This window comes from Drosophila yakuba, chromosome 3L (genome assembly GCF_016746365.2).
Source record: "Drosophila yakuba strain Tai18E2 chromosome 3L, Prin_Dyak_Tai18E2_2.1, whole genome shotgun sequence".
Taxonomy (NCBI): Eukaryota; Metazoa; Arthropoda; class Insecta; order Diptera; family Drosophilidae; genus Drosophila; species Drosophila yakuba.
In genome coordinates this window covers 19,805,536-19,817,504 of record NC_052529.2, presented here as the reverse complement: position 1 = coordinate 19,817,504, position 11,969 = coordinate 19,805,536, and the positions used below count along the sequence as shown (strand labels likewise).

At 43.7% G+C, this 11,969-nt stretch overlaps 3 protein-coding genes across 7 annotated transcripts; 1 reads left to right on the top strand and 2 right to left on the bottom strand.

Moving 5' to 3' along the window:
• Nucleotides 1-502: 502 nt before the first annotated feature.
• On the bottom strand, nt 503-4,727 carry LOC6534742 (homeobox protein SIX6). The gene is made up of 4 exons (XM_002095381.3): nt 4,046-4,727; nt 2,521-2,915; nt 1,933-2,450; nt 503-791 (listed from the first exon to the last, which is right to left on the bottom strand). The coding sequence occupies exons 1-4, from the start codon at nt 4,203-4,205 to the stop codon at nt 686-688; spliced, it is 1,179 nt and encodes a 392-aa protein (XP_002095417.1). The 5' UTR covers nt 4,206-4,727; the 3' UTR covers nt 503-685.
• A 4,366-nt stretch (nt 4,728-9,093) lies between these two features.
• On the bottom strand, nt 9,094-10,364 carry LOC6534741. Its single transcript, XM_002095380.4, has one exon. The coding sequence runs from the start codon at nt 10,188-10,190 to the stop codon at nt 9,177-9,179; it is 1,014 nt and encodes a 337-aa protein (XP_002095416.2). The 5' UTR covers nt 10,191-10,364; the 3' UTR covers nt 9,094-9,176.
• A 73-nt stretch (nt 10,365-10,437) lies between these two features.
• LOC6534736 (hydroxyacylglutathione hydrolase, mitochondrial) lies at nt 10,438-11,932 on the top strand. 5 transcript variants are annotated; one of them, XM_043207016.1, is made up of 3 exons: nt 10,438-10,454; nt 10,623-10,724; nt 11,002-11,932. In XM_043207016.1, the coding sequence occupies exons 2-3, from the start codon at nt 10,655-10,657 to the stop codon at nt 11,847-11,849; spliced, it is 918 nt and encodes a 305-aa protein (XP_043062951.1). In that variant the 5' UTR covers nt 10,438-10,454; nt 10,623-10,654; the 3' UTR covers nt 11,850-11,932. The 5 variants fall into 5 exon arrangements, with proteins under 5 accessions (XP_043062951.1, XP_015050805.2, XP_015050804.2 ...); XM_015195319.3 differs by lacking the exons at nt 10,438-10,454; nt 10,623-10,724 and adding an exon at nt 10,499-10,568; XM_015195318.3 differs by lacking the exon at nt 10,438-10,454 and having other exon boundaries at nt 10,575-10,724.
• The last annotated feature ends 37 nt before the right edge of the window (nt 11,933-11,969 follow it).

The following is an 11,969-nucleotide window of genomic DNA, read 5'->3' as shown; positions in this document are numbered from 1 at the left end:
CGTGTGGACGCGAGTTTTGCATGATTAAATTAACACAACTTTAATAAAAATTAGTATATTTTTATTAAATTGTTTGAAAACTGCTCTTCATTGGCGGTACTTTTGAACAAAGTTTTACCTAATACGTCCATCGGTTTTTTAAAAAACAGGAATTGTGCTGCTCTGCAACATAAGGATTTAAAGTCCTCAGATTTTTATTAATAAAAAGGGTGGGTTACAAAGGTTTATTTTCTTTTTGACCAAGAATTGTCCAAGAAAAAAAACCAAATATCCAAGGACCAATATAAACTATATGAGAATCTATTCTATTGTTTCTGGTTTAACCAAATAGTACCCTATTTTGTCCATAGAAATGATATCTTATCCATTTTGGGGTCAGTGGATATATTAGCTTTTAAAAACGTTTGATAAAAAACGTTTATTTTTCTTTTATCTTTTATTTTCTAATACTTCTTTTTTACCGAAACTAAATTATTTCCAAATAGAGCACGCACAAATGTAATTCAAGTTTATTGATCTACTGTCATTTGTTTATTATTCAAGTTGTACAATACATAAAGCAAAATTAGTTAATTCTACAGCTAACAAAGATGGCCATTTGATGACCACTTTCCATTTGCCTTTGTCCTAACATAAAACGCATTACACTCTATTTACACGAAAACAGCCTCGCTCGGATCGCAGTTTATTGCCCATTGAAAATCGTTTCGGGATAATAGCTGGGCGCATTGAACATGCGCGGGAATCCATTGCCATCCAGTTGGCCCACGGGCAGCACCGACATTATGTCACTAAAATGGAACAGAGAGCGATCGATTAGTTTTTTAATTTGTTTTATTAATTTGTTCTAATTTAATTTGATTCTAAATGTAATTCTAAAAATATACATTGAATCACCCCTACTTTGAATAGCTCAAAAATCCCTTAATAATTAACCAAAGAAGTGAAGTAATATTTTTCCATCCCCATGACTCCATTTTTTAAGATTCCTGTGCGCACTCCGAATGGTTCTAGTTTTGGAAGTGCGACTGTGTATTCCCGAACAGCTAAAAAGAACACATTTACTCCACTTGCGAGCTCGGGTGTGGGATATGGGATATGGTATGGGTGCTGCAATTTGACGCCCTGGAGAGGCCAAGCGATCAACCAGCGGGATGCGGACGCCGCCGAGTATGAGGTTGAGCATGAGAATGAGAAGGAGGATGAGGATGAGGATGAGGGGCACATGCTACACGCATGCGCTGCGTTAGGAGTCGGGCACGTCCCGAGTCCCTTGGCTCTATAAATATGCAGAGGACCGTGCAAGGAGCCGGCCGAAATTGGACATAAAACACGCTCAAGTGGGCGGACTAGAGGCACAAGTGCTATACGGTATGGTACGGTCACTTACAAACGATTTTAATGCCAATTCCAAAAGAATTGATTATATTCGTTCGGATTTCGAAGTTCTGTTCTGGGGCGAAACACGCTCAAGTGTTGAATGAATTGTTTTACGAGTTATGAGGAAATGGAAATTACCATGCCGGGGTTAGATTCGTCTTTGAACGCATTGCGTTGGCTCAAGTTCAGGGAAATGTAAAGAAATCTAACTACTCTTCAAGTGGTAATAGCTGTGTGGTAAGTATGAATGGCGAATAATGTACATACATATGTATGTAGTTCTATTAGCTCTTTTCAAAATGTTTGTTTTGGGAAATTTTAAGAAACTCCAATTACACTTTAATCGAAAGTATATGTAAATAGTCTTAACAGTTGGTAATTGAGGAATTGTTGGGTTCCTAAAATAAGGAAAATCCTACTTCGTGTGTTCAAGAAATATGAACCTATTGGTAGTGTTGTTCAAAAGCATTTTAAATTATAGTTAGATATTAAGCTAAGTTATACAGTGGTTTAATGGATGGTATAAAATGATATTTTATAATATCAACTTACGGTCTCTGCTGGGGCGTGCGGTCCCGCTGGCGGCGGTTCTTGAACCAGTTGGAGACCTGGGTGAGCGTGAGGCCGGTCTTCTTGGCCAGCGTCTTCTTCTCGTCGGGGGTGGGATAGCGGTTGGTCAGATAGCAGTCCTTGAGGGCGTTCCGCGACTTCTCCTTGAAGCAGTAGACCGTCTCCTCGCCATCCCAGATCGTCTTGGGCAGGGGATACTTCTTGCGCAGGCGGTATTTGTCCACTGCGCCAAGTGGACGGCCGCGCACCTTCTCGGCCTCCTTGTAGTGGGCCTTGAACCAAAGGTTCTGCAGATCCACGTGGTACTTGATCGAGAAGCAGTGCGTCTCCAGCAGGTTGTAGAGCTCGTGGAACTGGCCCAGATTGTAGGCCACCATGGCGCGGGCTCGCAGCACACTCTCGTTGGTCTTAAAGAATTCGCTGGGCGGCAGGCTGCAGAGGAATGTGGTCAGCTTCTCGATGTCGCCCTTCTGCTGCAGTGCCTCGCACATGCACTGGATCTGGGGAAATGAACAGCACTATGTACAACTGAAGAATCAAGGAGACATATGTATCCTATGCGGATCCTACCTGATCCGTGGAGAACTGAAGCATTTTGGCGTCGATGGGAAAGCTGCTCACTGCGGACATGTTGTGGGCGGCTGTGAGATTGGATATGAGGTGACCACCACTCCCGGGATTGCCCCCCAATCCGCCGCCAGTTCTCTGTAAGCCGCCGCATAGATCCGTCTTCGTGTTCCCGTTGAGGTCTCCCAGGTTTCCACTGCTCCCGTTCTCGAATATAATGCTATTCAGGCTGGGATAGTGCGTGGGCGTGGTCGAGGCGGTGGGCGGCGGGGACTTGTCATAGTCATTAGTGATGTCCTGGAAGCGCCGCTCCAGCAGGTGATCCTTTTCCACGCCCTCATAGGGCGCAAACTTATCTAGCTGCAGAACCGTTTTGCATGACAGGTTGCCCCGATAACCTGAGTATTGAATGTTGGAAACTTGTGTCAATCAAATGTCTTAAACTTAGTTCTAAATCGTGCCAAATGTGGTTATCTAAATAGTAATTAATATTCTGCTTAAGGTTGGGCAACTCTGGATCGCATAATCTAGCAAACGGCCAAGTAATTCGATTTCTGAGGCCTTCAGATGAGTTCGTCTTGCAGATCTGCAAAGCAATCCGATTGTAGTGATTACATCTATGTGACACCTCGGATTAGCCACTTCTTCGTTCTTTCCCACGTGCCACTTCCATGGTGGTCAATGAAAGCCCCGCTTTCCCCGGGGACCCGAAACTCAGATGTGACTAATCAAAAGCCCGACATGACCAGAACGATCGCAGTCTTTCGACACCTCAGACGAAGGGGACTGCCACTGTGGATCATATTGAGCCCGAAAGAGACATCGGCAAATAAATAAATGCGATATGCTTTACACAGCTAAATGTGTGTGGATATGCAGTTGTGAATATGTAAATCTTATAACATTAAATACATTTTAATTGATGGGCGAACTGCGGGTGCCCTTCCCTAATGTCGGATACCCTTTCGTTGAGAAAAAGAAACTGAAGAGGTGCGTACTAAGCGAGATAATTTTTTATTTTTAACCAAACATTTTAGGGCAATTGATGGTATTGAACAATATTGGAAATGGCATATTAGAACAAGAATTCGCAGAGATTAAATAAAGCGTTGGAAACCATCTTAAAATGGTTAAAAAAGAGCGCTAATCATAGGCGGCTTTTATAATTATTGAAAATGAGGTGGAACATGATTACATGATTCGATAGCTTTTTTATCTTTAACGTTGTCAGTTAAATTCAATAAAGCGGACCACAATAAGCATAAAAACATTTTATTTGTGACGCAATAAACTGCCCGACATAACTGCATTACCCACAACATGCACCCTATCCATGCAGTCCTCAAAAATCAAAAATGTGTGCTGCTCAGCAGAATAAAAGTCCCAGGCTTTAATTGTTTATGCAGCGCCTCATTGACGCCTCTGTCCCGAAACACGATACCCTGGGTCTCTTGTCTCTGGACTATTTGCACCGATAAGACTAGACCTAGTTGGATCCGATGGGTGCAGTACACCAAGGCGGACTCACCAGCGTTTGGAAGGAAGAGTGATCCGTAGGCCATCGGGGAGCTGAGGTTATCCTGCTGGACAGCCGAGTGATCCGAGGATGTGCCGCCGGAACTCGTCGAGTCCAGGTCCCCGCCGATGGAGACCGACAGATTGTTACCGTCCATGTTCTTCTCAAACATTGTGCACCTCACCGAGTTACTGAACAACGTTCGGATTGGTTGTTAAATTGTATGAGGTTGTTTTTACTTTTCTTTCTTGGTTTTTATATTTATTTTAGATTATCATTTTAGTTTTCGACCACATTATACATTTTATAGAATTACAGTGTTTGCTCTACTCATTTACTTTGCACTTTGGTAACTGCTTCAATGGCTTTGGTTTATTTTGAAACTTAAGGCCAATTAAACTGTCCTTTTAAGCTTTAAGTTGACTGGACGGGACTTCGATATTCAAATCACTCGGTTAATCCCGATTTTTGTTGCTTTGACTTGACCAGTTGAATCACTAATTGCGTTCATTTCTTGCACGAATTTTTATCTATACTTTGAACATCTCCTATTTTGTACTTGTTGCTGACTGGATATTCTGCTCGCTTACTATTTTGTAGTATCCCAGGAACTTTGAATTTACTTAGATATTTCCCGGACCGATTCTTCCCAGCGACTTGACGCGACCGCTCTTCAAACTCGACTGCAAGCCAGCGAAAACTGCATTCCAAGGGTGTGTTCCGTGCCATTCCGTTCTGTTCCGTCGGCCTGCGGAACGAGTGGTCATGAGGGGAGGCCGCCGCTTACTGGCTGCAATCCCGCCAGTTTAGGGGTGGTTCCGTTTCCGCTTCCCGTCCGCGGGCGGTGGGCGTGGCAGTCGGCAGTCGGTAGCCATTTTGTCCCAAAACTTCTTTGCCTTTGTCTCGTTTTTGCTATCTAGGGGCAGAATGGGTCTTGGATTGGCAAACATCATGACCTCATTAGCGTTTTCGAGGGTGTCTGATGATTGCCGTGTGCTGTTTCTTGGAATTTACATCGGGTTTCTGTGATATTGCTTAATTTCCGAGCAGTTAAGAGTTCTTCTCACACAGATGACCTTCCTGAGCTGGAACTTTAGATGCCTTAAATTACTAAGATTCTGCTATGCAACTAAAGGTTTAGTTGAAATAAAAATATGTTAAGAGCCTTAAAGACTCGCTCAAGTCTTTTATCTAAAATAAAATAATATTTCGTATACTAAAACAAAATTTATAACGACTTGTTGGACATTTAAATACTCAGGTTTCCATTTTAATTAACTTACATTGAAACATGTTAAATAGTAAATTTACACAAGGCATACATATATGTACATATGTGTGTTCCTTTAACTTAACATTCTAATAGTTGATAATGTTGTGTTCATATTTTCTTGAATAATTTCCACATTTTTATTAGCCATTAAAGAAATAATTCATTCCAAACTTGAATTTGTCCATGTATGCAATAGGTATGAAGTCAGACGCGATGCAATCTGATGCTCGACTGAGGCTGAGTTTGGGAAAATTCCTTCTGCTGCGCATCCAATGCGATCAAATTTCAATTACAAAGCGCTGCTCTCGACTGCATTCAGCATTCAGCGCAAAATGGTGTGATGGAATAAAATGAAATAAAGTGACATGACAAAGGTGACAATCCACAAAAAGGGCAAACAATTCCGTTGCCCCCGGGAACAGGAACAGGAGCAGCATTAGGCATAGGAGTAGGTACAGGAACAGCCACAGAAACAGGAGCACTCCTCGGATGGATTGTGATTGTAAGGGAATTGTCGACAGGGAATTCATTAAGCACCAAGACGAGCCGGGAGGGTTGACGATTTCGTCACACTCGCAATGCCCCTCGACACAGTCCCAAAAACCCAGATTTGTCACACCGAAATCATCAACACTCCCCGCACAATATTACAGCTCACATCCCCTCTCTCCACTCAACTCACGATCGCACAGGTGTCGAGCGCTATGGCGGATTAGGTCCACTTACTCGGGGATTAAGCAGTTTTGTAATATGTTTTTCAGTCCTAGAAGTGCTTTATTGACATATGAAAACATTCTGTTGATTGTGATGGCGAGCAGCGGGCTGCCTTGGAATGGGAATTTTACTTTATTTTCTCACATATCCAGGCACTAAATACTTTTGCCTTCTGGATTATTTCCAATATTTGTAATACAAGTATAAGTTTATTTGTATATATTTATATATATTATATATATATTTATAAATAATTTCCAATATATGGACTAGTTATATGTAGTTAATGTTTAGGAAAGGTTTATTTGAATACACGTATATTTTATTACATTTTCAGGACATGTTGTTAAACCAATTTGACCCGTTTCCAAGCAACGCCCCTTTGCAGAGGTGTGCCCTTTAATTGACCGCAGTGGAAGGATTGTAATCCCATCCGCGCTAATTCCATTATTAAAATTAAAATCACGTGTCAGGACTTAGGCATCGCATGCAAACAAACGAAGCCTTATTTTATATATTTAACGATTCTTAAAGCTTTGCGAAAACGCGTCTCCTGGTTCCCACACTATCGTGTTTAGCTGAGCCAAGCTGAATTTCTCACTCGGTCGCCTGGTGTCTGTTTCAAAAAAATTCAAGCGCATAAAAGGCATTCGAAAGTACTAAAAGTTTGAGGCGAGAAATAATAGAAAACTTGAGGATGGAAATATATGTATTGGAGCGAAATAGAGCTTGGATCTAAGGAAGGGTAAACCAATTCGGAAGATGATTTTCATTTACGTATAATATGTATAATAAGTAAAATATTAATGTTAAAAAACTCACCATTGCCAGTGCTTAATTGTTTTTTATCCATCTGAAATCTAGCTAATCCGCATTTCCTTTATACAGAAGTACTTCCTGGCTAATACTTTTTAAGTAGCTCCTCACGTTTCAACTCAGTTCCCACTTTTTGCATCATCCAGCATTATAATACCCCTAAATACCCGGAATTTCCAAGCACTTTGCGATAATCTGCAACTATTACTCAATTTTCCATACGACAATCCGAATAGCTACTCTCGAATTTATGTGTTCCCTAGTAACTTCTTGCATAACCATTTGTGGCTGGCCAGCCCATCGTTTTCAATAGTTTTTCAATGGCTTTCCATTGTAGCCTATTGTTGCGCCTGTCGACGCTCAACAAATTGCTTAACTTCTCGCAAAAAGAGACAGGACTCTCCAGGATTTTTAGCAAACGTCATCATCCTGCGGCAAGAGAAGGGACAACCTGCCCGGTTAATCCCGAAATTCCAGACTCGGGCCAGAAAATAGAGCAGAAAACAGCTTACCATCTGTAATCCCGAAACTCGCAACAAAGCGTTTTGTAAGGTGTCACCTTGTCGCTATCCCGTCTGCTCCCATTCACTCGCAGGATTCCTTTATCCTGTCGATCACACAATAATGGGAATTGTGTGGGAGTTTGTCTGGCGATGCCAAATGATTTTCGCACCTTTAGCTGGAAAATGTTTTGGGCATTGCGCGTTGCACACAAAGGTGTTTATAGAGACATCGCAGGACAATCCAATTAATGCGATTTGGAAGCTAGAGATTCAATGAAGTACAACCAATGTAATGAATAAAATACAAAATAATAATAAATAATTCCAATTAGTTTCACATCTACTGGCTTAGTCTACACAGAATGTTCCGTTTAGGCTATTCTATGCTATAAATATTTCCTGACGCTCATTTAGAATAACTTGTTTAATAAAATATTTCAGAAGCTATGTCGTGGGCCTTCATGGGTCAAAAATACGTGGCTGGCGTATTTATTTTCGGAGACAACACGAGACACTCAAATTAATGCTTTTCGAAGGCAGAAAAACCAGGAGAGCAGTTCCAATTCTTCCCCGCCACTTAGTAACGCAAATCAATCAATCGCAAGTCGCGACTTTCCTTCATTAATTTCAAACATATGCTGGGATTCTCGAACACCAAACAATTTCCACGGCTAATTGGGCGGGGGAGTGGCATGGGTCCAGTCCACTTCCCCATTGAGAACTCGGAAAGGGGTGTAAGACGATCCTTAGTTGGCAACCAGCTCATTGTTCTCATTAATGAAAGCTTCGCTGGCGTTTCCTTTCTCAACTCGACCGATAAACAACAAACTACAACTTTTCCACTTAATACTCTTCAGCTATTTGTGTACACAGCGTACCTGGCCAGATTTGAATATGATAATTGATTGCAGTTCACTTTCTGAATAGGAATTCTATTGAAAGTCGGAAACCTGACCAGAATGGCAACTGATTTCCATCATCTAGATCACATTCTTCGATTGGCTCTTTCTGAATTTTGTACGGAGAGTTCTTGGGAAATTTTGGCCAAAAATGAATGAAGTTGGAAGGATGAAGAACGGAGGTTGCTGAGATAAAATCAGAACACCATTCACCACTTGGTTTTCCAAGTCTGACGGGTGTTTGTCATCAATGCAAAGAGAAAAAATGACTAAAAATCTTATTCTATTCATCATACTATTTATATTCAAGTTCTATATATTATGCCTAGCTTCTTATTGACCATATAATTTATTCTGGTAACGCCTTCATTAAGCCAAAATTGTAAACTAATTATCCACAGCGAAGCGAAATTCCCGCGGGACACAATTAGTGTACTTTGTATTTTTTATTTTGGACATATGCTTTCCCTTGCCGCAAAATGAGCAAATAAATCATAAATGTTTCATTCAGCGTAATTGAGCCCGAACTTACCCCTAAGTTTTCCAAGGGGCAGGGGTGTGTCACCATGCCTACACTTCTGTGAAACGAGAAAAACAATGTAATCCGAGAAGGTTTTGGAATGTGCGTAATATTGTGCGCTGCTTGCGAGGGGAAGGGGAAGTTGGTGGAAAAACTTCTTCAAGTTTTAGGGGTTGTTGTGGCTCCGCCCCTTGGAACGAGTGGAACCGAACTGCCAGCGACGAAACAGAATGGGAATGAAAATATGTCTGTTTAGGATATTTAGTAGGGGAACCCATTAAATTTGTTTCCTTTTTTACGTAGCTGAAATAATACTATTTAAATGCCATTGTTGATTCAAATGAAAGAACTATATTGCACTTTTTATATAATAAAACGAAACAACTCAATAACAATTTAACAGCAAACAAAACGAAAGTCAAACATCTTTGGCCAGTTTATGGATCTGGCGGTAGTTGACGTCCACCATTCGAATACTGCCCCCAACTGTGGCCAGCGGCTTCATAAAGTTGTTCAGGGTGGTGGCCACCGGTTCGAGGATGTCCCTCGCGGAACACAGGACATTGTATAGGAAAATCAGAGGCGGCTGAAGGTAACCGTTGAAGAGCATGGTCAGAAGGGGCTTCAGCATGTAGTCCGCGGTCATGTGTAGTAGTCCAACGATCAAGGTGTTCACCAGGGAGTAGAGAACGAATCGGTAGCTCTGCAGGATGAAGGCCACCACGAAGGCCACGGCGATGTGCAGCAAGCCGAAGAGCTCCGCCCAGAAGTGGGTGGCATAGGTGGTGGCTCGGTCGGCCAGGACAATGGCATTGATCTTCGGATGCGTGTCCGTGGTGCTCAGATAATCGGCGCATCCGTGCTCGAAGGGATAGATGCCGATGCAGGTGTGCCGGTTGGCTTCCTTGCGATTCCACTGCGGCTCCGGCAAATCATCGATAATGGACTTCTGGCTCTGCGGCTGGCACTTGCACATCTTGTCCAGCGACTCCACCAAACGGGCCAAGAAGCCACCTTTCTGCTTCTTCGCCTGCGATGCTTTGTGGGACTTGGTGCGAGCCTTTGCCTTGGGAGCACATTTCGTTGGAACGAGCATGTGGGGTCGCCGCTTGGAGTAGCGCTGGAACTCGATCCTTTGGGGCTTGTTCTTCGTCAGGCTGAGCAGACTCTTCTCCGGTTCGGCGTGCATCTCGTACAGAGTGTGTGGCGAGCTGCCAGAATCCGTGGACTCGGTCATCTCGCCACACGCCACATCCTTGAACATGTTGTACTGGGTCTGACTGTTTTGGTATGCGTAGGAATCGCTGGAGGAGTTCAACCGGGGAAAGATCTTCTTTAGGGGAGAATGCAGCTTGGCCGTTACGCCCACATGATTCACTTTGATCAGGTTGGACTTGGAGGTGGAGCATTGGGGATCGGTTGATTCGGACATGGTGACTTTATGTTTTAAAATAATGTCGTGCGCCTTCAAATCTAACTGACATCTTTTTCGATCGAGAGATGTGAATTTCTTAGATTTAACTTAAGCTTAGCGTGCCGAAAAGTACGACATCATAAACTTATTAGTTTTCCAACATAAAAAAGGACAGATACTTTTTGGCTTATTGTCAAGAATATATATTTTAATTTCAAAATTAATTCTGAGGTGCGAGGCGATACTTTTCATTTCCGGTTTGCGTCAACACTAATTCTGCTGGTACGACTTGGTATATTCTCGGTAGATATTGTACTTTGTCACTGATTTCTCTACCGGCCAGCAAACGGTCACACTCGCTTGAACGGAGCAAATTGGAAAAAAAAAAATACAACTGTAATTAGGAGCCATAATTAATTCATATCAAATCGCACACGCTTTTCTGTTTAGCTAGCCAAATAGAGAAAGCATACACAGCCGGAATGATCGCCTCCGCCTGGCGCAGCGTGGCCACCACAGTGGAGACCCAGTTGACGGCCACCTACTTCCGAGGTTCGTCCAGCAATCTGAAACTGCTCCTGCGTTCCTGGCGGACAATTGCTCGAGCGGATTCCCCTGGTTTCGGAGCGATTCAGCGGCGGTTTCTGGCTGTGCCCGTCATCTGTCCAAGTCTCGTCAAGCGTAATCTATCCGTACATATGTGTTTAATCTAATCTCTGCCTGCGCTGCATTTACATTTCCAAATATCTACGCTTTTATGTTCGTCTGTAGTTAGTCAGTGTGCTTATCTGTTGGGCCATCTAAATGTGAAACCATCGCCTCGTTACAGTGCAAAAACTGCGCAAAGTCGGCTTTAGAGGCATGCACAGCACCTTGGAGGACGTGAAGCTGGAGGGCATGGAGATCAAGATCCTGCCGGCCCTGCAGGACAACTATATGTATCTGATTGTGGACACGAAAACGCGCGAGGCGGCCGTAGTGGATCCCGTGGAACCGGAGCTGGTCATCAAGACGGTGCAGGAGCAGCAGCTGACCCTCAGCAAGGTGCTCACCACGCATCATCACTGGGACCACGCTGGTGGCAATGAGAAGCTGGTCAAGCTGTGGGAGAAGGAGCTGGATGTGTATGGCGGCGATGACCGCATTGGTGCCTTGAACAAAAGAGTGCAGCAGGACGACACCTTCACCATAGGCGCTCTGAATGTGAAGTGCCTGTCCACTCCGTGCCACACCACCGGCCACATTTGCTACCATGTCACCACGCCGGAGGGGAGTGGCGAGGGAGCCGTCTTCACCGGCGACACCCTTTTCCAGGGCGGATGCGGACGCTTCTTCGAGGGCACTCCCGAGGAAATGTACGAGGCACTGTGCACAAAGCTCTCCGCTTTGCCGGACACCACCAAGGTTTTCTGTGGCCACGAGTACACGCTGCAGAACATGAGCTTCGCCCGTCACGTGGAGCCCGACAATGAGCTCATCCAGCAGAGGATCGAGTGGGCCAAGCACCGGCGCGCCTCCCAGGATCCCACTGTTCCGTCGACCATTGGCGAGGAGAAGTCCTGGAACCCCTTTATGCGAGTGCACGAGGCCACGGTGCAGAAGCACGCCGGCGGAGCCACCGATCCCATCGTCACCATGGGCAAGCTGCGCAAGGAAAAGGACACCTTCAAGGCCTAATCGGTTTTCTCGATCATTTCGAAACTTGTGATTTAATATTGGATTTTGATGGTTAATAAAATTAACGCTATATGTGAAGTGCAGATAATGAAAAATGTTTTGGAAATCCAGAATAAAGAA